General features: G+C 38.4%; 1 protein-coding gene across 4 annotated transcripts in view; it reads right to left on the reverse strand.

The window, feature by feature from the left end:
* SLC44A5 (solute carrier family 44 member 5) overlaps positions 1-26,713 on the reverse strand; it is a 471,551-nt gene that overhangs the window by 400,993 nt on the left and 43,845 nt on the right. For 2 of the 4 annotated variants that reach the window (XM_064372514.1, XM_064372513.1), the window contains exon 1: positions 23,391-23,435. The exons of 1 other annotated variant lie outside the window; for it this stretch is intronic. In XM_064372514.1, coding sequence (XP_064228584.1) covers positions 23,391-23,424 — 34 coding nt within the window. In that variant the 5' untranslated portion in view covers positions 23,425-23,435. Of the gene's footprint in view, positions 1-23,390; positions 23,692-26,713 lie in introns of those variants that run through there. One more of the 4 variants, XM_064372516.1, reaches the window with a different exon arrangement.

Raw genomic sequence — 26,713 nt, forward strand, 5'->3', positions numbered from 1 at the left:
TACAGATTCAACGCAATCCCTATCAAAATAACAATGACATTCTTCACAGAAATAGAAAAAACAATCCTAAAATTTATATGAAACCACAGAAGACCCAGAATAGCCAAAGCTATCCAAAGCAAAAAGAACAAAACTGGAGGAATCATGTTACCTGATTTCAAATTATACTACAGAGCTACAGTAAGTAAAACAGCATGTTACTGGCATAAAAGCAGACACACAGACTAATGGAACAGAATAGAAAACCCAGGAACAAATCTACACACCTACAGTGAACTCATTTTCAACAAAGGTGCAAAGAATATACACTGAGTAAAAGAGAGTCTCCTCAATAAATGGTGCTGGGAAAACTGGATATCTGTATACAGAAGAATGAAACTAGACCCGTATCTCTCATCATATACAAAAGTCAAATCAAAATGGATTAAAGAAATCTGAGATCTCAAACTATGAAACTACTACAAGAAAACATTGGAGAAACTCTCCAGGACGTTGGTCTGGGTAAAAATTTCTTGAGCAATAGTCCACAAGCACAGGCAACCAAAAAATGTTGTACAAACAATAAACATGTACAAATGTGAGCATATTAAGTTTAAAAGTTTCTGCGCAGCAAAGGATACAATCAACAAAGTAAAGAGACAACCCACAGAATGGGAGAAAATATTCTCAAGCTACTCCTCTGACAAGGGATTAATAACCAGAATACACAAGGAGCTCAAACAACTCTAGAGGAAAATATCTAATAATCCAATCAAAACATGGGCAAAAGATTTGAATCAACATTTTGCAAAAGAAGACACAGAAATGGCAAACAGGTATATGAAAATTGCTCAAAACCGCTGATCATTAGAGAAATACAAATCAAAACTTAAATGAGATACCATCTCACCCCAGTTAAAATGGCTTATATCCAAAAGACAGGCAATAATAAATGTTGATGTGGATGTGGAGAAAAGGGAACCCTTGTACACTTTTGGTGGGAATGTAAATTAGTACAACCACTAAGATGAACAGTTTGGAAGTTCCTCAAAAAACTAAAAATTGAGCTACCAGATGATCCAGCAACTCCACTGCTAGATATATACCCAAAAGAAAGAAAATCAGTATATCAAAGAGATATATGCACTCTTAATGTTTGTTGTAGCATTGTTTACAATAGCTAAAATGTGGTATACGTACCATATTTTCTTTATCCATTCATCTGTTGATGAACACTTAGGTTCATCTCTTCACAATAGAGTACTATTCAGCCATAAAAGAAGGATGAAATCCTGCCATCTGCAGCAACGTAGTTGGAACTGGTGATTATTATGTTAAGTGAAATAAGCAGGCACAGAAAGACAAATGTCACATGTTCTCACTTATCATGGGATCTAAAAATCAAAACAATTGAACTCATGGAGATAGAGAGTAGAAGGAGTTACCAGAGGCTAGGAAGGATAGTCGGGGGATGGAGGGAGGTGGGGTTAGTTAATAGGTACAAAAAATATAAAGAATGAATAAGACATACTATTTGATAGCACAACAGGGTGACTATGCATGTTAAAATAACAAGAAATGTAATTGGATTGTTTACAACTCAGTGGATAAATGCTTGAGAAGACGAATACCCTGTTCTTCATGATGTGATTATTTCACGTTACATGCCTGTATCAAAACATCTCAAATACCCCATAAATATATACATCTACTATGTACCCATAGGAATTAAAAATAAATAAAAAACTTTAGACTTTTACATTGATACTATTTCAAGTTGCATCATTTAAAAATTATACTGAGCCCAAGTCATTTAAATTTTACAACCAATATTAAAGAAGGTAAGATAAATTGACATCATAAATGGAGATATATCAGCTTTTGAAAAATCCCAAAATGAAGTTCTGAAGGGAAAAAAAAAGAACATGTTTAAATATAGCATGACAGTATTCTAAGCCGGATCCAAATGTCATTAGTGTCTCCAAATGAAATGTTAAAAGATAGAATTAACCCATCTTGTATTATATTATTTGACTGCTTATAGAGTAGAAAAAAATTGTAAGACTAAAAAGTTAGAAAAGCTGAATTTTGGTCTTAATATTATTTTATTCATAGGTCATCATTTTTTTTTAAATATCAGTATGTCGACTGGAAAATGGCATTGAAAATTATAATGAAATCAAAAAGTGATATGTAAATGAATAGTAAGCAACAGAAATTCTATGCTTTCTCATCTTTAGAAATAGGAAAAATAACATTTTCAAATTTATTTGCCTTTTGAAAATTAATTAGCTCACATTTCTGAAGCTTTTATACCTTGGAAGAAAACTAAAGATGCAACAGAAAAAGGCAGAGGGAAGATGGTACCTTTTTTAAATCATGTTAGTAAAAAAGAAAGATTATTAAACTAACAATGTTAACCAGTAACAACCTGGAAATAAAGTCAATATTTCTTTTTTTTATTTTTTTCATAAACAACTAGTGAGGGTGGATAAAGTCAATATTTCAGTGTATATTTTCCCCCTGATTTAGTCTTACAATTCTGCAGTTTTTAGTGTAACCATTTTCAATAACCAATACTAACCCAAAGTAAGAAAATAATGATATCAAAAGAAGAAAAAAAAGGAAGTAGGAAAGGAGAAAGGAAAGAAAAAATATCTCTTTGAATACTTCAGAAATAATTCTAGAGTAATAAGTTTTAAAGGTTCCAAATGTGGAAAAGTCATCTATTAAGTACTAACTGAAGACTAACTCCAGGTTGACAGTGATGTATTCTCTGCCTAAGGGCAGCCTTTCAGACTTTATTCACACACACACATCCCATCCCATTGTCTATATTTTTAAATCAGGAATTTTCCTTCCCAAAGCATACCAGATTTCAATATTTCAAAAACATCTCAAAGGCCCTGATCCATAAATTATTTATTCCCTGTGGATCATGGAACCAACTTTTTCACTACAATAAAAAAAAAAAAAACTTTTGATTAGTTGGACAGTTCCCTATTCAAAACTTGAAAGATATGAAAACCATAGTAGTTAATTGATTATCCAGAAATAGACTGATGATATTGATTATTCAGGAATGATATGAAAACTCTTACAACTACAGAGAGAAGCAATACCCACTCTGAACTATGTCTGTGAATTTCAGCTCACTGGCTGGCACCAGTACTCTTCCATTCACTTGCATAATTTTTTTTAAAACTTCATCTTAAAACTCATTCATATGTTCATTTAACAAACAATTATTAAACACTTTCTAAGTGCTAGGCACCAGTAGAAAGATTTAGTAGTCTCTTCTTTCAAAAAGTTTATGGCTTAATTTTATATTCTTGTATAAATGTACCATCAATAAAAGAAGAATAGGACAGAAAGAAAAATAAATGACATTTGAAATATAAGCCTTAAAAGTTCCTGTTAAAAGAAGATAATTTAGCATCATTTTCATCTGTACCTGTTTCCTCAAGCTAATATTACATATCTGACCTATTGACTAACTTTCTGAGAATGTATAACATCATTCCAAAAGAACACTATTAAGATTTACAGCTAATATCAAATCTTCTAATAAACAATTGGTACAAGTCCCTGAAGATATTAATAGCAAATTCACTTTATCTTTTTCTTTCATGGGCCCACACTTAACCTTTAGACTCAGATGCTACCGGTTTCCTTCAAACTAAAGTGATAGTTAAGCACAGTAGAAACAAACACACACACACACACACACACACACACACACACACAAATATAATGTTCACAGGAGAAAATCGAATCCCCGAACAGACCAATAATGAGCTCTTAAATTCAGGTAGTAATAAATAGCCTACCAACCAAGAAAAAGTTGAAGTCACACCACACAGATTCGCAGCTGAATTCTACCAGGTGTACAAAGAGCTGGTACCATTTCTACTGAAACTGTTCCAAAAAATTGAGGGAGAGTGACTCCTCTCTAACTTGTTTTATGAGGCCAGCATCATCCTGACACCAAACCTTGGCAGAAATAAAACAGAAAAAGAAAACTTCAGGCCAATATCCTTGATGAACATCAATGCAAAAATCCTCATAAACATCATGCAAAAAATACTGTCAATCCAAATCCAGCAGCATATCAAAAAGCTTATCCATCATGGTCAAGTAGGCTTTATCCCTGGGATGTAAGGTTGGTTCAACATACTCAAATCAATAGTGATTCATCATATAAACAGAACTAAAGATAAAAACTACATGATTATCTCAATAGGTGCAGAAAAGTCTTTTGATAAAATTCAACATCTATTCATGTTAAAAACTCTTAATAAACTAGGTAGTGAATGACCCTACCTCAAAATAATAAGAGCCATATGCAACAAACCCACAGCCAGCATCATACTGAATGGACAAAAGCTGGAAACATTCTCCTTGAAATCCAACACAAGACAAAGATGCCCTGTCTCACCACTCCTAGTCAATATAGTATTGGAAGTCCTGGCCAGGGCAATCAAGCAAGAGAAAGATGTAAAGAGCATCCAAAAAGAAAAACAGGAAGTGAAACTATCCTTGTTTGCAGATGACATGATCCTGCATCTAGAACTCCATAGTCTCAGCCCAAAAGCTTCTTAAGCTGATAAACAACTTCAGCAAAGTCTCAGAATACAAAATCAATGTGCAAAAATCACTAGCATTCCTATATACTAACAACAGTCAAGCCAGGAGCCAAATCAGGAATGAACTCCCATTCACAATTGCTGGCTGGGTGTGGTGACTCATGCCTGTAATCCCAATACTTTGGGAGGCCGAGGCAGATGGATTGCTTGAGCTCATAAGTTCAAGACCATCCTGAGCAACATGGCAAAACCCCCTGTCTACAAAAAATACAAAAATTAGCTGAGCATGGTGGTGCTTGCCTGTAGTTCCAGCTACTTGGGAGGCTGACATGGGAGTATGGCTTGAACCTGGGAGGCAGAGGTTGCACTGAACCAAGATCATGCCACTGCACTCCAGCCTGGGCAATAGAGCCAGACTTTGTCTCAAAAAAAAAAGCCACAAAAAGAATAAAATACCAAGGAATAAACCTAACAAGGGAGGTGAAAGAGCTCTACAAGAAGAACTACAAAACACTGCTCAAAGAAATCACATATGACACCAACAAATGGAAAAACATTCCATGCTCATGGATAGAAAGAATCAATATTGTTAAAATGGCCATGCTCTCCAAAGTAACTTATAAATTCAATGATATTCCTATTAAACTAGCATTGATATTCTTTACTGAACTAGAAAAAACTATTTCAAAATTCATATAGAATGAGAAAAGAGCCTCAATAGCCAAGGCAATCCTACACAAAAAGAGTAAAGTTGTAGGCATCATGCTACACAACTTCAAACTATGCTACAGGGCTACAGTAACTAAAACAGCATGGTACAGTTACAAAAACAGACACACAGACCAATGGAACAGAATAGAGAAACTAGAAATAAGACTGCACACCTACAACTATCTGATCTTCAGCAAACCTGACAAAAACAAGCAATGAGAAAAGTATTCTCTAAATGGTGCTAGGATAACTGACTAACTATATGCAGAAGATTGAAACTAGACCTCTTTCTTACACCATATACAAAAACTAACTCAAGATGGATTAAAGACATAAATATAAAACCCAAAACTATAAAGTCCCTGAAAGACAACATAGGCATGACCATTCAGAACACAGGCATGGGCAAAGATTTCACGATGAAGTTGCCAAAAGCAATTGCAACAAAAGCAAAAATTGACAAATGGGATCTGATTAAACTAAAGAGCTTCTGCCCAGCAAAAGAAACTATCAACAAAGTAAACAGACAACCTACAGAAGGGGAGAAAATTTTGCAGCTATGCATTCAACAAAGGTCTAATATCCAGCATCGATAAGGAACTTAAACAAATTTACAAGAAAAAAAAACCCCATAAAAAAGTAGGCAAATGACATGAAGAGACACTTTTCAAAAGAAGACATACATGCACCCAACAATCATATGAAAAAAAAGCTCAACACCACTGATTATTAGAAAAATGCAAATCAAAGCCACAATGAGATACCATCAGTCAGAATAGTTATTATTAAAATGTCAAAAAATAACGGATGCTGGTGAGGTTGTGGAGAAAAAGGAACACTTATACACTGTTGGTGAGAGTGTAAATTAATTCAACCATTGTGGAAGACAGTGTGGCAGCTCCTCAAAAAGCTAAACACAGAAACAGCATTTGACCCAGCAATCCCATTACTGGGTATATACCCAAAGGAATATAAATTGTTCTGTTATAAAGACACATGTACACATATGTTCACTGCAGCACTATTCACAATAGCAAAGACACGGAATCAATCTAAATGCCCATCAATGATAAACCAAATAAGGAAAATGTGGTACATATAGACCATGGAATACTATGGAGCTATGAAAATGAGTGAGATTATATCCTTTGCCAGGACATGAATGGAGGTGGAGGTCATCATCTTAGCAAATTAACACAGGAACAGAAAACCAAATACCGCATGTTCTCACTTATAAGTAGGAGCTAAATGATGAGAACACAAAGACACATAGGGTGAAACAACACATACTGGGGCCTATTGAAGGGTGGAAGGTGGGAGGAGGGAGAGGATCAGGAAAAATAACTAATGGGTACTAGGATTAATACTGGGTGATGAAGTAACCTGTACAACAAACCCTCATGACAGAAGTTCACCTACATAATAAACCTGCACATGTACCCCAAGCTTGAAAGTTAAAAAAATTCATAAACAAATATATAATGTTCTTTATACTATTATATTTCCACAGAAAAGTCAGTTAATTATGCCAGCTATGCTATAGCAATGCAATTGAATATTACAAAACCATTTAAAATAAGATTATGAAGAATATATCAAAATATGGAGAAAATATATGTTTGATTCATTCAATAAATATTCACTTAATATCTGTGATATGCCCAGAATTACACCTGACATTTTGGATTAAAGGATAAATTGAGCACATTCAAAATGCTTGCATTGCTCACAGCCTAGTAATGGGTATCTGGGAAGGGAGAGAAAGATAGGGGGCAACCCTAGGAAAGAGCTGACAGTTTCTAGCCAACTGGCTTGGGAATGAAGCACTATTTTTTCAAGCACCAATGTACTGACTGGCTGGCCTAAAACTAATGATAGCATCATCAGAACAGAAGGAAACAGAAGTGGACCAAAGCAACACTCTAACCTGGGATGTTAAGCCACTGACTGATTTGCGGTCAGGATTTTAGGTTCGTTTTGCTTCAGCATAGAAGTAGGGCTGAAGACCCACATGAAAATTGAGAAAGGAGATGGATGTGTAAACTCTACATTTAAATTGATACAAGAGCACTAACAGAGGTACATGAAAGATGTTATGGGCACAATGAGAAGGAAGTGCTTAATTTGAAGGTGGTAGTCAGAGAAGATGGGGAATTTTACAGCAAAGTTGACATTTGTGCTTTATCTTGAAAAAGAAGTAGAAATTTTCAGAATTATACATGTGCACACACACACAAACCATCCAAAAAAACCAATATGATGAAGGCACAGAAGCATAAAAGAATGTCTGTGTCCCCCAATATCTAGTGTGGTAGGATCAATAAGATTAGGGTATAGGTGGGTAGTGGAGGGAAATGAACCTGGAAGGGTAATCATAGGTCAGATTCTAGCCTTGGATGCTTTGCTACAGAATTTTGATTTTGTCTTGTGTAGCTAATGAAAAGAAATTATTGAGTTTTAGGGATGTGAAATGACCAAATTTGTCTTTCAGAAATGTCATAAGTGCAGGAGTTTCACAATTGCAGTAGAGTTGAAAATAAACTGGAGGAAATCTAGCTCGAAAACAAGGAAACGTGTTTGTGCATAGGTGGTCTAATCCATACTAGAAATGATGAACACTGACTCAGATCTGTGGCAACAGAAATAGAGAAAAGTAGATACTTAGGATCAATAGCAGTGACTGACTATCAGGTTGCGCAGAGAATTCTGGAAAGAGAATGTAAGGGGGAATATGGAGTCAAGGATTCTCAAGTTGTGCAAGCAAATGGATAAAGATGCCATTGTGTAAAAGTACAACTATGGAAAATTATACATGAACCAAGACTAAATGGTAACTTACAAAAGTAAAGAAAAAAAGATTGAGTTAAGACAGTAGGACTACCTGTTTTCCAAAACTTTTTCAATGTCATATTGTATGTCTGAAATTGTTTGGGGCTACATCTAGTTTTAAATATTAACTCTGCAAATTATTAGTTTATAATGTTGAGTTATTTAACCTCTGAATTATCTCGCCCAATATTTATTTATTTATCTTGTTTCAATGAAAAAGTAATTTATAAAAACAAATACAATTCAGCAAAAACAAAAACAAACACAAAAAACAGTACAGTCATGTGCCACATAATGACATTTTGTCAATAACAGACCACATATAGGATAGTGGTCCCATAAGATTATCATATTGTATTTTCACTGTGCCATTTTTATGTTAAGAAACACAAATATTTACCATTGTGTTACCATTGTCTACAGTATTTAATAGAGGAGTGTGCTGTGCAGATATATAGCCTAGGAGTGGAGCAATAGGCTATACCACATAGCCTAGTTACGTATATAACTAGATGTGGCTATACCATCTAGATTTCTGTAAGTACATTCTATGATGTTTGCATGACAAAATTGCCTAATGACACATTTATTAGAATGCAACCTCATAGTTAAGCAAGCAATATATTACTGTGTATAAAGAGAAACAATGAGGAGAAAGAGTAAGAATATGAAAAATAAAATGAATCAAGTGTGTGACTTATGATGACATAACCTTGGGCAATAAGTGAGCTCAAAGTTAGTTCTGAGACTTCTTGTCTACCCATGGTGGAAAACACAATGAGTTCCATGAGTTGTGTTGTTCATTGTTGGCTAGTGACATTTCAGGGAAATTTATCCATTACATCTTCTTCATAACACAGATTATTAAAACAGTAATCAGCACAAGAAATAACAACCTTCAACTTAATACAATGTCAAGTTTCTCAATGCTAGCCAATGTTATAACAGCTAAGCACAAATCAGCAAAAGCACTTCTACAGGGACCAAAATAACACAAGCTGGATAAAGAGCTATCTCAAGGTCTGGCTGATTCAAAGAAAAAGTTTTAGCGTATCTAAAGCAATGAAAAGTTTGCATCTTTATTTAGAAAATCTCTCATAAATATCCCTCCATAAAGATCACTCAAGGACATCATCTTAACACCTTCCCACTCCAAGTTGTTCTCCTGATGATTCCTGAGACACTGGTCTGACAATGACAGTTCTCAAAATTCTCAGCCTCAATACAAACGAAAACTCAATTTTCAAAAATACAAGATGCAGCATAAAACCTCATTAAATAGGGCCAACTGAAGGAAGTCTGAACTCATGAAAATTTTGAGTATTCAAAAGTTATTCCAAAAAAAAAAAAATTATTCCAGTCCTTTAAGCAAATGACTAAAAAAACTACTCATTAGACTTCCTCAAAGATTTGCTTTAGCAAATGATTATTTCTAATTAGTATATTCTTCTACCATTTACTCCTGTTACAAATTTGAAAATGGGTTGTTTTCCCAAACTGGTTAAATAGGTTAAATACCTCTTTTGACCTCTGTCAACTTATTTGTAATCTACTATTTGCCTACTCTTCATTATACCTAAGGTATTAATTCAGGTAGTGAGAGTTTACAGAAGTCAAAACATAAGGAGCCTTGATCTTAGAATTAGTCAAGTGAAGGCTATGTCCTTCTTTTGTCATAGTAATGTTTCTATAAATTATAAATTATTAAATACAAGTTGGTGTGTGGGAAGTGTGATAATTATTCAATGCAGTTTTCAGAAAGTTCAAAAAATAATAAGTATTAATGTAAGATTTTCTGAGTGGTTAAGGATTGTGGAGGGGTGGATTCCAAAGCTGTTCTTTATAATTTCAAAGCTATCATACCTCATATAGTTATGATATCCCTGGACATATCTATTTATGATCAAACATTTTTTAAAGAACATAATGGTCCTCCATTAGTCACCAATACTCTTTCATTTAAGCAAAGGTGTTAAATCAGCAGAATCAATGTTATTGCCATGGGTAAAGAATGTGATGACATTCTTGTGCAGCCAAACAAGTGTGAATAAGAGGCTGAAATAAATAAGAAAAAAGTGTTTTTCACTTTGTAAAAAGTATTTCAAAGTGAAAGGTGCTGTTAATACTATGTTTGTGAAGCATATATGTCCAGTAAGTAGCTTTTACCATTTAATTTTATGACTGTTGATATTTTTAAACTTGTATGTACAAAATGGATAGAATCATAGGCTAAGCTTAAAATAAGTTTTGAGTTTTTTGTAAGGCAAAGCTAGAGTAATAATACATTTTAACAAAATGTAAATGTGTTTATTTATATTTAATTTTGGTTTGGGAGTTTTTTCAACATTTATTTTACATTCGGGGGTACATGTATATATTGTTACCTGGGCATATTGTGTGACAATAAGGTTTGGAATACAATTGATCCCATCACCCAGGTACTAAGCATAGTACCCAAAAGTTTATTTTTCAACCCTTTCCCTCCTCCTGTCCTCCCTACTCTAGTTGTCTCAGTATGAATTGTAGCCATCTTTATGTCTATAAGTACCTATCGTTAACTCCCACCTGTGAGAACATGTGGTATCTGATTTTCTGATACTGCATTACTTTGATTAGGATAATGACTTCCAGCTGCATCTATGATGCTGCAAATGAAATGCTTTTGTTCTTTTTGTAGCTGTATAGTATTCTATAGTGTATTTGTACCGTATTTTCTTTATCCAATTCACCATTGATGGTCACCTAGGTTGATTCCATGTCTTTGCTATTGTGAATAGTGCTGCAATTAACATGTGTGTGTATGTGTCTTTTTGGTAGAATTATTTGTTTTGGGGGGATATATGCCCAGTAGTGGGATTGCCGAGTCAAATGGTAGTTCTGTTTTAAGTTCTTTGAGACACCTCCAAACGGCTTTCCACAGTGGCTGAACTAATTTACATTCCCAACAGTGTATAAGCATTCCCTTTTCTCTGCAGCCTCACCAACATATTTTTAATTTTTAATAACCGCCATTCTGACTTGTGTGAGATGGTTATCTCATTGTGATTTTTTATTTGCCTTTCTCTGGTAATTAGTGATAGGGAGCACTTTTTTCATATTTTCTGACCATTTGTATGTCTTCTTTTGAGAAATGTCCAGTCATGTCTTTCTTTTGTCCATTTTTTAATGGGGTTATTGGTGTTTACCTATTCAATTGTTTAAGATCCTTAGAGATGCTAGATATTAGACCTCTGCCAGATGCATAGTTCGTGAATATTTTCTGCCATTCTATAGGTTGTCTGTTTACTCTGTTGATAGTTTCTTTTGTTGTGCAAAAGCTACTTAGTTTAATTAGGTCTCATTTGCAATTTTTGTTTTTGTTGCCATTGCTTTGAGGACTTAGTCATCAGTTCTTTTCCAAAGTCATGTCCAGAAGGGTGTCTCCTAGGTTTTCTTCTAAGATTCGTATAGTTTGAAGTCTTACATATAAATCTCTAATCCATCTTGAGTTTATTTTTCTATGCATGCAAGGTAGAGGTTCAGTTTCATTCTTCTGCATATGGGTAGTCAGTTATTCCAGCACCATTTATTGTGTAGAGTGTCCTTTCCCCATTGCTGATTTTGGTTTAATTTGTTGAAGATCAGCTGGCTACAGGAGTGTAGCTTTATTTCTGGGTTCTCTCTTCTGTTCCATTGGTCTATGTGTCTGTTTTTGTACTAGTAGCATGCTGTTTTGCTTACTGTAGCCTTACAATATAGTTTGAAGTCAGATAATGTGATGCTTCTGGTTTTGTTCTTTTTGCTTGGGATTACTTTGGCTATTTGGGCTCTTTATTAGTTCCATATGAATTTTAGAATAGTTTTTTCCAATTCTGTGAAAAATGCCATTGGTAGCTTGATAGAAATAGCATTGAATCTGTAAATTGCTTTGGGCAGTATGGCCATTTTAATACTCTTCTGATCCATGAGCATGGAATGTTTTTCCACTTGTTTGTGTCATCTATGATTTATTTCAGCAGCAGCATTTTGCAGTTTTTTTTGTAGAGACCTTTCACCTCCTTGGTTAGAGGTGAAACCAAGGGGTGTGTGTGTGTACGTGTGTACGTGTGTGTGTGTGTTATAAATTAGATTGTGTTCATTTGGCTCTCAGTTTGAACGTTATTGGTATAAAAAAAATGCTACTGATTTTTGTACATTGATTTTTGTATCCTGACACTTTACTAAAGTGATTTTTCAGTTCCAAAAGTCTTTGGCAGTCTTTAGGGATTTCTAGGTATAGAATTATACTGTCCATGAAAAGAGATAGTTTGACTTCTTCCTTTCCTATTTGGATGCCTTTTCTTTCTTTCCCTTGCCTGATTGCTCTGCTCCAGTACTGTGTTCAATAGGAGAGGGAAGAGTGGGCATTCTTGTCTTGTTCCAGTTCCCAAGGGGAATGCTTCCTAAAATGTCAATTTGAAAGCCTTATTTTTGTCTTTGAATTTGAACACTGAGACACTATCCAATGAAAACTTACATTAAAAACTTGCCTTTTAAGTTTTTTAAAAGCATGAATTTAAAATTGCTTCTTTAAAACTAGATTTTTAATTTTTGATTCTACAAAAAAATTTTCATTCACCAAGCACTTAGGACCAGTTCTGAGTTTCTTCAGAGTCTTTCTTAAAAGATAAAGCACATCTTGAAAGTAGTGTTATTAAGAATGAGGAGGTGGAGGAAAAATAAAATAAAGTAAAATAAAAAATAAAGAATGCAGCTCTCCTCCAAAATTCTAATGGCCAAAAAAAGCTACAAAAAAGATGCCTAAGAGGCCGCCCCTCCTTTCCCATTAAAAAGCTATAGCGATTTGCAGAGTCAGAGCTTAACAAATCACCCTATTCTTCATCCTTCCCTTTACTAAGTTGTCAGACAGATGCGGAATAGAAATCACCAATGTGAAATTGTCGTTTCTCAATTGAATGAGGAATTTTTCACCATGACTTCAATGTTCCTCTAATGTCCTGGGCCCTAATGGGAAACTACCAAAGGTTATAAAACTCAATTATACCATAGGAATCCACAGAGGAGGGTAAAGAGAAAGCAATGGCAAGAAAGAAATGTCTTTATTTTGAACCCTAATCATTTATTAAAAAGCTGTGTCTCATCTAAACATAGAACAATGGGATAGGAAAAGCTGCTCTTTCTGGATCCCTTTTTCAGAAGCAGCTTCCTAGCTTCTTTCTGAAAGAATGGAAAGATGATGGGGCTAGCCCATAGTTTCTCAATCTTGACAATATTGACAAGCTGAACTAGGTAATCTTTTGTTGTAAGGGGGTACATTATAGAATGTTAGCAGCATCCCTGGTCTCTACCCACCGGATGCCCCTAGCACCACTCCAGTCATGACAATCACAATGTCTCCAAACACTGTAAAATTGCCTCTGATTGAGAAGCATTAGGCTAGTCCCTGCACAAATATTTTTAAGTTTTTCTTTAGTTCTTTAAGAGCCTTCCAGGTGAGGAAATGGACTGTCACAGCCTGCAACGACTGGCAAACCCTTCTCTCCTGGAAACTTTTTCCTCCTATGGCATATTTTATTGTTTTGTCAGAAAGTCCAATTCTACACCTCATTTAATATTTTTTAAAAATAATACATTTAAGACATAAAAGAAGATAAAAGAGAAACATCCTTAGAACTAAGCAACTTAAGACCATTCTATATTAATCCATCTTACCGTCATAGGAAACTGTCATAAAACACAGCCAAAATTTAAAATAGTAAAAGAGAGGTTAAAAATCACATCAAGGCCGATGCGGTGGCTCATGCCTGTTATCTCAACACTTTGGGAGGCCGAGGCGGGTGGATCATGAGGTCAGGAGTTTGAGACTAGCCTGGCCAACATGGTGAAACCCCATCTCTACTAAAAATAACAAAAAAAAGGAAAAATAGCTGGGCATGGTGGCACATGCCTGTAATCCCAGCTACTCAGGAGGCTGAGGCAGGATAATTGCTTGAATCCAGGAGGCAGAGGTTGCAGTGAGCCGAGATCGAGCCACTGCACTCCAGTCTGGGCGACAGAGTAAGCCTGTCTCAAAAAACAAACTGAAAAACAACACCGCAAAAAGCAAATAGTAACAAACAAAAAGAAATAAAACCCACTATCATTCTTCTACCTCAAAAAAGTAAATCTTTTTTCAACTCCACAACTCCCATCCCCAGCCATACTATCATTTCTTTGTTCCCTTTTACAGCAAAACCCTTCAAAGCAGTTGACTGTGCTGCCTCTAATTTTCCTCCTATCCATTCTCTCTTAACCCACTTCATTCAAAGCATCATTGCCACCACTTCACCTAGACTGTCTTTGTCAAGGTCCTCAATGACCTTCATATCAATAAATACAATGGCCATTGCTCAACCCTGATCTTACCTATGGGCAGCATTTGACATTGTTGATTATTATTCTCTTCCTTGATATACTTTCTCCTTGGTTCCAGGACCCTACACCCTTCCTTGGTTCCAGAACCCCCGCTCCAGTCACTAGTTGCTCTTTCTCAATCTCCTTTACTGATTCCTCCCCTTCTTAGCCACTTCTTAATAATGGAGTAACCCTGGGCTCAGATCATTTCTCTCAATCTATACTCAATTCCCAGTGAGTCATCCAGTTTATAATCTTAAATACCACCTATGTTCTGATGACTTCCAAATTCATATGACCACTTGAAACCTCTCTCCAAGACTCCAGACTCACATATCCAACTTCCTACTTGTCATCTTCACTTGCATATCAAATAAATATTTCAAACTGAAATGTGTCCAAAACTAAACTTCTGATCCTTCTCCATACACTTGCCCCTTCTACAATCTTCCAATATCAGTCGATGGCAACTCCACCTTCCCTTAGTTGTTCAGATCAAAAACTGTGGATTAATCCATCACTCCTTTCTTTCTCTCATGTGACACATCCTGTTAGTTTAAAAAACCTAGAGAATCACATCTGCAAACAGGGATAGTAGAAAAAAACATATAAGTTTTACCTTCAAAATATATTCAATATCCTTTCATTTCTCATGTTCTCCACTGTGCCTACCCTGATAGATGACACCATCATCTCTGAATTATTTTTATAAGCAAATTTTTTATTTTAAAATATTAATTGACAAAGACTGTATATATTCAAAGTGTACAATATGATGATTTGGTATATGTACATGTTGTATAATAAATAATTCTTACAACCAAATTAAGTAACACATCTGACATAGTTTGGGTGGTGTTCCCACCCAAATCTCATCTTGAATTGTAACTCCCATAATTCCCACATCATGGGAGGGACCCAGTGGGAGGTAATCAAATCATGATGGTGGGTCTTTCCCATGCTGTTCTAGTGATAATTAATAAGTCTCATGAGATCTGATGGTTTTATAAAGGGGAGTTCCCCTGCACAAGCTCTCTTGCCTGCTGCCATGTAAGACGTGACTTTGTTCCTCATTCACCTTCTGCCATGATTGTGAGGCCTCCCCAGCCCTGTGGAACTGTAAGTCAATTAAATATCTTTCCTTTATAAATTACCCAGTCTTGGGTATGTCTTTATTACCAACATGAAAACAAACTAATACAGTATCTATCACCATCTGTGCTGTATATTAAGTCCCCAGAACTTATAACTGAAACTTTGTACCATTTGACTAGTATCTCCTCACTTCTCCCAGTCCCCCAGCCTTTAGCAACCACCATTATACTCTCTGCTTCTATGAGTTCAACATTTTTAGATGCCACATATAAGTGAGATCATATAGTATTTGCCATTTTGTGCCTGGTTGATTTCACTTAGTATAAAGTCCTCCACTATTACCCATGGTGTTGCAAGTCAATAACAGAAAAAAAGCAAATAACCCCATTTAAAAATAGGCAAAGGAACTGAAAAGATATTTTTCCAAAGAAAACATACATAGACAGCAGGTATGAGCATCAGTAATCATCAGAGAAATGGGAATCAAAACCACAATTAGATATCACCTTACATCTGTTAGGATAACTGTTATCAAAATGGCAAGAGATAAGTATTAAGGAAAGTTTAAAGAAAAGGGAACCCACTGTTTACATTCCCACTGTTAGTGGAATGTGATATGATATAACAATCCTACTTCTGGGTACATATTCAAAGGAAGTAAAATCAGTATCTTGAAGAGATGTTCATTGCCTCATGGTTTACAATGGACAAGATATGGAATCAACCTAAGTGTCTATCCACAGATGAATAAACAAAATGTAAGTGTTTGGGTGGGTGGGTGTGTGTGTGTGTGTGTGTGTGTGTGTATACACAGTGGAATATTATTCAGCCACCAAAAGAAGAAAAATTTTACTGAATTATTACAAAAGATTCCATATCGGTCTTCCAGCTTCTCTTATTACCCCTACATATTGGCTTGATATTCTCAACACAGTTACCATAGCAATTCATTTAAAATACGTCAGATCGAATTTTTCCTCTGTTCAAAATCTGAACTGGTGCCACATTTCCTCAGAGTAAAAACCAACGTCCTTTAAATGGTCTAAAGAGCCTAATATAATTTGGTTTTCCCTCATCTTTCTGTCTTCCTTTTCTTCTATCCTCCTTACTAATTCCCCTTGGTCTTCTTTCTGTTAATCAAACATACCAGATATATTCTCACCTTAGGGTCTTTGCCCTGGCTTATCCTTCCTTCTGGAAGTCTCCTCCCCTTCCACTGCTTCACCTCCTTCAATATTACCTCTTCAATAGGTTCTACCCTAACCAGCCTATTAATACTTATAGCTGGCCCTCCATCATCCCAGCATTAGCAATCCAAATATTCCTTCCTATGCTCATTTTCTTTTCTTTCTGTCATGGCACTTTTCAATTTTTAATAACAATGTATTTATGCTTATTATTCATTGTTTGTGTTCCTTATCTATAGTGTAAACCTCATGAAGGATTCATTTTGCTCCCCAGTTTGTCCCAAGCATGCTTAAAATAATGCCCAGTACATAGTAAGTGACTGATTAACACTTATTGAATGAATAGAGAACTGTATAAATGAATAAAATAGACTAATATCCTACTCTCAAGGAGAAGAGATGGCAACCTTCTTTTTTTTAATCCGCTTTCTCAGTCTCCTATTTATATATCAAAGGACTAGCTGGCTGGGAGGAGCAATGGATTCTTTGGTAAGGAGGAATAGATAAATACATCTGGAAAGGTTTTTATCAGAATATTTCAGGGTTTTGTTTCTTTGGGTTTTTTTCTTAATTGACAAGTAAAATTTATATATATTTATGGTTTACAACCTGACGTTCTGATATATATACACATTGTGGAATGGCTAAATTAAGCTGTTTAACATATGCATTACCTCCATGATTATTTTTAATAGTGAGAATAAAAGATTGTAGATTTTAAGAGACTTTCTGTCTTCTTAGTTTGGAAGACTGTGAAATCATGTGCCATTGGGAGATTTTAGGGCTTTTGTATTCTCTTTATCACTCTGTTTTTTAGCTCAGTAGTGCTTCAATTTGGAAGGTACCTTCTAAACTAAGTGAACCAGAGGAGCCAGGAATGATTACTCAGAAAATCAGAGGAGAAAGCAAGCTGCTACAAGAAACTCAAGGGAAACAAGAAAAGAGAACTCAGGTTTCAGCCCGATTCACTAAATTAGGAAAGAAGGCTAAGACTGGAGACCAGTGGTGGGACTAGTAACAAAGATTACATTTCAAGATAGAGGTGCAAAAATAATGAACCACAGGTATATTCATTACCTAATGTTATGTAACATATACCCTCAAAATTCAGTGGCTTAAGACAAGAGTAAGCATTTTTTATCTCTCGTAGTTTCTGTGATTCAGAAATCCAGAAGCAGCTTGATTGGACAGCTCTGGGTCAGGGCTAATCATGTATTTAGTCAGATGCTGGCTGAGGCTAAAGACATCTGAAGGCTTGACTTGGTTGCAGGGTCCGTTCCCAAGATAGATCACTCACGTAACTAGCAAGTTGTTGCTGTTAGCTGGAGGCCTCAGTTCTTCCCATATAGGGCTAAGATTCAAGACTTGTACACAAGTCAAGAAATACACACACATATGTATATATAGTGAAGTCTGAATATAAATTAGGAACTGAGCTCTTTCTCTCCATATGTATCTACATATGCACAAAAAATATTGTCAGTATTTTGATGAATAGTAAGAGAAGATACATAAGTATAACTGGACTTTTTAGAAAAGTAAAATCCATTGGTTTTTTTTTTTTTTTTTTTGGCCTAGGGAGCTAACGTAGAAATACTACTCTCTCTAAATAATTACCCAGGATATCTATGAGTATATATGTATATGTATGTGTGTATATATACACATACAGAGAGAGGAAGAGCTCAGTTCCTAATTTATATTCAGACTTCACTATATGTGTGTGTGTATGTTTCTTGACTTGTATAGAATATGTATTCATGAATAACAAGCTTGACCAAATTTCCTATAGACATAGACTACTTGCATTTGGGAGTATCACTCACCTCTTACTGTACCATTCCTTCAGTAACTCCATCAACACTGAGCCTTCTAACTCTAACATGCTATGATTCACTACAGTGGAAAAAAAAGCTGATGTCATAAACACATTGTGTAACAGTATCGCTAAGGGCCATACCCCATTCTTAGATAATTCCTGAGGTCCTGCCAGCCTTGCTAGCCTCAAAGGAGTCACTTGGAGTATAAAGAGGGCAAGGAGACTGAACAAAGTCCTGGAGCTACAGGAATTCTTAGTATATTTTTGATGGTTAATCCTTGGCAAAGAAGTAGAAAGTTTAGAGGTGGAAGTAGGCCATGGTTATCTTTAAAATAATCTATTATTATCTGTGTCTTTCCTGAATATCATGGCACTTTCTCGTCACAAATGCTCAGGGGAAATAAAATCATCCAATATATCCCATATCCCTCTTGCCAACATCTCTACAGCAAAATGAGACACAAGAGCATAATTTCCTCAACTAGCTATCAAGCAGCTACCTCTAACAAACAGCAGTTATCATTAATATTTTCATGCTATTTTCATTTGTGAGGTCTGTAATCCATAAGAACAACCTAATAATGATTAAGTAAAATCAAAGAGACTGTAAACATCTGTATGCTTATATTGTTACAAATACTTCAGTATTAAAAGATCAATCAAAAGAGTAAATGTACCCTGATTTAAACTTTTTCTGTGTTTGAATGAGAATGTTTCTCTTGGAATACTCTCATATCAGGCTTCCACTTGGCAAAATTATGAATTGGCTGGTGTTATTTTAGAGGCTTTCTTATGTTCGCTTCCCAACATCACTCTTCTCCTCCTTCCATGGACCCCTTTCTGTTACCTAGGAGTCCCTCATTCTGCCTTCCACATTCCACCTACTGCACAGTCATGTTCTGGACCCCTCAGAATCCCACCTCTACCACTACAATATGTTTTTCCTAAGACTTACTTGCACTGAAAGGCCTGCCAGGGAAACAACTAATCTTATCATCTTGTACTAAATATTAAATTAATCCTCATTCTCTCTAGAATTGTTTTCTAAGCAGGGATTCCTAGAGATGCTATCAACATCTCAGCCTGAAATTGCATAGGTATTCTGGTGAATAGCAAGAGAAAATAACATGAGTATAACTGGATCTTTTAGAAAAGTGAAGTCTATTGGGTCGCCTTAGTTGACCTAGGCAATTGACATAGGCACACTCTTCTCCCTAAAATAATCTTTCAGGATAGGAATGTAACCCCAAATAGCAACTGAAGATCCAATGGCTTCCCATTGCACTTGAACTTTATACTCCTTTTTATGACCAAAAAGGCCTGGCTTCTCCCTACCTGTCTCTTCGTTATACATTACACCATTTCCTTTTGTGTGTGAACATGCCAAGCTACCACCTCATTTCTACCTAAGGCCTGCAGTGTTATGTTCCAGTTATTGGCATGCAAATTACTGTTCATCACTTGTTTCCCAACACAAATGTCACCTTTCCAGACAATCTAAAGTAACCTCAAAATCACTTGCTAGCACATCACCTTGTTTTATTTCTTCCTGGTATTAATTACTATGCGAAATTTTCTGGTTCATGTATTTGTCACCTTGCCTCTTCCAGGCCTCCTCCTACTTCATTGTCTATCATGTTCATCACTGTATCCCTAGTGTTTTACACATAACCTGGTAAACATTCAGTGCTCAATAAATATGTGCTAAATGAATAGATTAATCCAAACACAATCTTTATACTTAAGTAATTGAGTAAGAAGTCTTTGTTGTACTAATATTGGAAAAGCCAGGGGCAGGGGTGGTAATATCACTATACCCAATGTGACCAGCTTATTTATAAGACTTTTATTAAACATGAACTACAGCATTTTTTCATTAAAAATATTATCATTGGATTGTCAAAGATTCCATTTGCCTTTCTGAAAAACTGTCCTTTTGATGAGATGTCACAAATGAATGCTAATGTCCCTTGAGGAATCCTGCCAACAGATCTTACTCTTCTGTCAATGTTAAGAAACTGCATTTCTCTTTGGCCAATTTCTAGGTTTATGGATATGTAGTCTCTCTTGCTAGGACTTCAGAAGCCAATGAGCAACTTGCCTGTCACGAGATCCAACGAATGATCTCTCCCTGCATGCAGTGTAGCTAAGGAGAGAAGCAGCTCTTGTAAGAGAATAACCAACACAGCATGGAATATTGCTAGACCTATAGTGTTTTATCCAGCAAAGTTCACCCCAGTAGCCTGCACCTGCCAATAAAGCCTGGAAATTTTTTCTACCAGGCAGTCTCAGTTTAGTTGGTTGTAGCTTAGAAGCAGACATCTGAGAGCAGTTCAGCAAATCTGCAGTCAGATGCTTTTGTAGAGCTCTCCCCTTAAAAGGCAAAATTGAGGCAAGTCAATAGATTACAACTTTCTGGGTTTGCTTCTGTCATCTATCAAGTATCACAATTCATCGTGCTTCACTAAAGTGAAACTCCAAGGATTTGTTTTTAAAGGTGCCTTTCTTTCTGTTAAATACTAAATGAACTTGTTTTTTTAAAAAAACAAAAACAACTCAACACAAGTTGATAGGAACTAAATAACATAACTTTTCCTTTAAGAAAAATATGCAGCAGGAGAAAAGCTTATTTTTAAAGTACTACATAAAATTTTTTGAGACCACATGTCCTAGGAAAGCTTGATTATTAATCCTTCCAGAGAAACTGTTAACACTTAACATTAACTGCTATTCTTCAATCATTTTACTATCAAATTAAACTTATTCAAGAAAATACAAACAATTCCATACTGGCCTACAAAACAAAAACTTTTTGGTGTTTTGAGAAGAGGGGGAAGTAAAGGGGAGGTGTCTTTTTCATCAAATCTCTTATACAAGTTCATTTCATTAATCTGATCTCCTCTGTATCTTTTTGTGTTTCTGCCAAGATTATTAATTTCAAGGGTAAGATTTTCTCCAGCTACCATGTACTGTAAAACTGTAAAAATTTTTTCCACTCTTCATGGACCATTTACAATCTGCAAGGTTTGGGGAGGGAATGAAATGTATTCCTGCCAATGGATAGCCACATCAGCAGTGCTGAAAACCAATCCTTCTGTTTCACTCATCGTGCCATATGGCTCCATAAAAAAGGAGCGAACCAAAGTGTAGCTTATATGCCTTGTCAATCTGGGTTTAGACTAATTCTTTGATATTATGATAAAGAAAGGAAACTGTTTGTAGGTGAATATATTCTCTCTTCTTTCTTTACTCGTGTATCTCTATACCCATGCACTAATTCATTGGGTGGAAAATCAGAGGCTTAAAGCTCCTCTAATTTTACCGAAGCTATAATATTTTAAGAAAAGACGTTGCACTAAAATTGTCATACATAGGTTATCATTTCAACCAAAAGAATCCCAGGTGTTTTCATAGTAATATCTTCTTAAGAATTAAAGATCATGATTTTAAACGCTTTCCAATAAGTGCTTTGAGTACTCCCGAGCAATTAAAAAGCAAGCTGACGCTCCAAGATAAAGTTGTGTCCCCCCAGTGACCTCTAGAGTGGAGCTAAGCTCCCACAAGCCAGACTTGGAAGGAAAAGCAAGCAGCACACCCAAACCTAGAGCGCTGCTGTAGTCCAGGCCAATGTATTCAGCGATACACTTCACCCCTCAGCTCTCATCTGAGTTCCTGTCCTTTTTTATATAACCCCAAAGGCGTAGTAAGTCGCTGCCTCCCGGGTCATTGAACCCATTGTATTGAAATCCAACTTCCAATGACGCCCCTTCCTCGCCACCACCGTCAGGTCCAGCTCCCCCGTGCTCAGCCTTCCTCACCGTGCAGCTGACTTCCACTTCTCCGCAGTGCTGCAGACAACCTCTCCGGCTCTGCGAGTCCCCCAGCGAGAGGGAGGGAGCCTGCGAGCTGCGACCTCTGCTAGTTGGCTCTGCGGGCGGGGGCGGCTTGCACCTACTCCCCGCGCGCGCTCGAGTCCTGTGGACCCCAGGCAGGACGCAACCCAGGAGGCTCCCTCCCGAGTCACACCCCGGACCACGCCGCAATGCCTCAAGTCACCCCAGCGACAAGCTCTTCCTTGTCCTCCCCACCACCGCTTCTCCCAGCGAACTTTCCAACTTTGGAAGCCTGGGTTCCAAAGGAGCAACAGGGAGACGGCTTAGCCGGAGTGATTGGGGAGCATGAAGTCGCCTGCAGGGACTCAGCCGGTAACAAGTCCCCTTGACCGTGGGGAAAAGGAGAGGCAGCCAGCTCCAATCTCCTCCTGAGGATGGAGGTTGGGGAAATGGATGCAGAACTTGTCACCCTAGGGACGAAGGGGCGGAGGGAGGGGGAATTAGAAGAAGAAAATAGAAGAGACCATAAAAAAACTCTCTTTCTCTCTCTGTGTGTCACACACACACACACACACACACATACACACACACGAGCGGGAGGGGAGAGAGAGAGAGAGAGAGGTGTTCCGGAAAGGACGCGAGGCTAGGATCCGAATCGCTTCTCTCCCCACTGCCCAGAGGCGAGGAGGTGCAACAGATAGATACCCAAGCTCGCTGAGTAGCAAAGGGGTAGGGTGAGAGAGGAGTCTCCAGGTTTCCCCAGGTTGCCAAAGGGGCACAAACTCCTGTCGGAGTGTCCCCGGAGGCCAGGGGAGGTGCAGCAGCGCCGCGGTTGCCCCCACCCCACCCCCGACACGGCAAACTCTTCCCTGGCAGGAGCCTTACACTTGGCAGCGCCTGGATGTAAACAGGCCGGCCCGAGGGGCAGGCGGCGGGCGAGAGACGGGAGGCGGCGAGGGGAGGAGGGAGCGGGACTCACCCTTGATGCTGGGGGGCTTTCTCTTCTGGGCCATCTTCCGCCCCCTTCCCTCCCCCAGACCCCCCACGCGCTTCCTCCGGCTGCTCCCGGGCGAGCCCTCGCCGCCGCTCTCCGCTCAGCGAGCTCTTTGTTGCTGTGATGGCATCTGCGAGGCAGCTGCGGCGGCCGGGCTGCGCGCTCGGCTTGGCTCGGCTCGGCTGGGGCGGGCGCCGCCGCCCCTCTGCTCTCGGCCGCGCCGCGGGCTCCCCGCTCGCGCTGTTGTGGACGCGGTGGCTGCAGCGGCAGCAGCTGCTGTGCTGCTCCTGCTGCTGGAGGGGGCAGCGCTGGGTCCCTGGAGCTCCCGCCCAGCGCTGACCTCCCCCTTCCCCACACTCTCCCTCCCCCACGCCCCCACCCCCGGTGTCCCGTCTGAGCCGCCAGCCCCCATCCAACCGGCGACGGCGCCGTCATCGCTGCTACTGGGAAAGACCACGGTGGTGGCGGCGGGGAGCTGCTGGGGGGCGCGGAGAGACCGCGGCCATCTAGGGCCGGGGAGGAGAAAGCCAGGCAGTCTGATGGAGTCCGCGTCCGGCCTGCCAGCCTCCGGGCCTTCCAAGCCCCCTCCCAAAAGGCCAGGACGCGCTGTGCCCGCGAAAGACACCCGTCTTCACAGGCCAACCAGAACTCCGGCCACCTGCTGGAGGACGGCGCGTTCCCGCGCGACCTGGCCGCGGAGCCGTCCTCCACCGCAGCCGCCTCGGGGAGAGCGAGCCCGAATTCCACGCGGGCTACGAGCCCCGAGGTGCGCGGTTCCCTCTGCCCCTCCCAAACCGAGAAGGGAAGAGCGGAGAGGGAAACAGGAGGCTGATGGAGAGGAGAGAAATGGAATTCCAGAAGCGGCCCACTGACAGACACCTGCAAGAATGGCTTTGTTCTGGCCCTGAAGCTCTTAACAGTGAGGGCCCAGGAGAGTTCCCTTAGAGCTGTGGGATAAAAGGAAAGTAAGTTCACGCTCTCAGGTGTTGGAGGAATTGGGAGCCGGAGGTGTGATTTCTTGGCCTCCAGCAGAAACTTGGTTGCAGTGGCCGCGTTCTTTTTCGCTCTGGTTGGGGGTTCGCTTTGGAAAGTTTACATTTTTCAGGAGGAGCTGTCCTCCTCTCGCGTGCTGATAAGGGATGAGAAGAAGAAATCCTCCCGGTGTCCCAGGACTGCAAGCGTAGGCGAAAGTTTAACAACGTAAAGGAGTAGCGGGCCTTAAAAGAATGGCTTAAAGGGTAGGGTAGGAAGAGGTTACCAGAGTGTGCCACTGTGGGGAGAGAATACATAATCGATTTTTTTTTCATATGCTGTAGCTGAGATTACCACCAAAACGCACTTCCTAATTCGCAATGGCCTTCTTAACACTTCTCCTTTCCTCCTCCTAGGTTAGTACAGTTCCCAACCCAATCTGATTGTATAAACAGTGAGTTGATTCAATATCTCCATCCAATAGTTGTCCCAGTACCAGTGTGGTGCAGCAGAAAGAACAGTGGAATCCAGAACCCCAATTTTGAGTTCTGGCCCTGTAACTTCACAGCTCTGAGAATTTGGACAAGTCTTTCAATTTCTCTGCTCTTCTGTTTTCTGATCTGTACAGTATCATCTCAAAAATTCCTGCTCCTGGTATTAGTCACAAAATCATCACAAGTTATTTTTTTCAGCCTTTCTAAATACAGCTTTATATAATGTAATATACTTAAGTAAATAATCTAGAAACATGTGAAATAACCAATTCCTCTCACAATGAAGACGTGCATCAGAAATAAAAAAAGAACATGTTTAATAAGCAAAATAGGCCCATTCTCAGACCAGAAATAAGACTAACTCAAAGTTTTTCTCTTCCAAAAAGCTGCCTCTTATTTAACTAAAAACTACTCTTCCAGGTCTTCATATGTTTACTGTATATAAATGTTATACTTTGTAAATATTTTTAATCCATTTATGTGCTCATATTTTATCACTGACTACTAATTACTGCCTATAATAAAATAATGTTTTTCCATTTACTCATTACTTTCACATACTTTATTTCATTTAATCGTGACCACAGCCATGAGTTGAAAAGCAAGTCCTGTCTTCTAGGTTTTACAGATAGTGAAATGGGATTTGTGGAGGGGTGATATCTTGCCCATAACTTCAGTGTAACTCTTTTTTTGTTTGTTTGTTTGTTTTAGATAGAGTCATACTCTATGCGGTGCAGTCTCTTCTCACTGCAACCTGTGCCTCCTAGGTTCAAGCAATTCTTGTGCCTCAGCCTCCCGAGTAGCTAGGATTACAGGCACCGGCCACCACACTTGGCTAAATTTTGTATTTTAGTAGAGACTGGGTTTCACCACATTGGCCAGGTTGGTCTCAAACTCCTGACATCAGGTGACGTCAGAAGGAAGGAAAGAAAAAGGAAGGAAGGAAGGAGAGAGAGAGAGAAAGAGAGAAAGGAAGGAAGGGAAGGGAAGAAAGGAAAGGCACCATAAAAATCCAGTATTATGATTGTTTGGGACCACTGTCATATATTCAGTCTGTCATTAACTGAAATATCATTATTCAGCGTGTTCCTGTATAGTTGTACTTAAGCGAGGGAAGGGGACTGTAGAGAACTGAGAAAGCATGTACCACTAGTCAGCTGCAGGATGCCTTGTGGGAATGAAAACCTCAAGGGTGCAAGAATTCTGATTTTTCAGGAGCCAGGAATCCAGATTTTTTGGTGAAATATTCTTTGTGATGTTGATTCATACATAAAAGAAAAACAGAGTAGGCCTAACAGAACACATCTGCCAATAATATATAGACTATGAGCTATGTGTCTGTGTATCTGTTTTTTAATTTCATCAATTGCTTTTTACCTCCAGACAGCAAGCACTGAACCAATTTCTTGAGTATGATTCTAATTCTGATGGCATGTACATGTCCCTAGAATTAGAGATTATCAAGGCACTGGGTGCAATTAATTATGATTTATAAAAATGATTTGTGGGATAGGTATTTCTAAATTTCTGGCTGTTATACTTTAAGTTCTGGGATACATGTGAGAACATGCAGGTTTGTTAAATAGGCATACATGTGTCATGGTGGTTTGCTGCACCCATCAACTTATCATCTACATTAGGTATTTCTCCTAATACTATCCCTCCCCTAACCTCCCCGCCCCCGCTCTCTCTCCCCTAGCCCCCAACCCTCAGACAGGCCCCGTTGTGTGTCGTTCTCCTCCCTGTGTCTGTGTGTTCTCCTTGTTCAACTCCCACTTATAAGTGAGAACATGTGGTGTTTTGTTTTCTGTTTCTGTGTCAGTTTGCTGAGAATGATGGTTT

Source organism: Aotus nancymaae, unplaced genomic scaffold, assembly GCF_030222135.1.
Source record: "Aotus nancymaae isolate 86718 unplaced genomic scaffold, 86718_ANA_hifiasm-v0.15.2.pri h1tg000007l, whole genome shotgun sequence".
Classification (NCBI taxonomy): Eukaryota; Metazoa; Chordata; class Mammalia; order Primates; family Aotidae; genus Aotus; species Aotus nancymaae.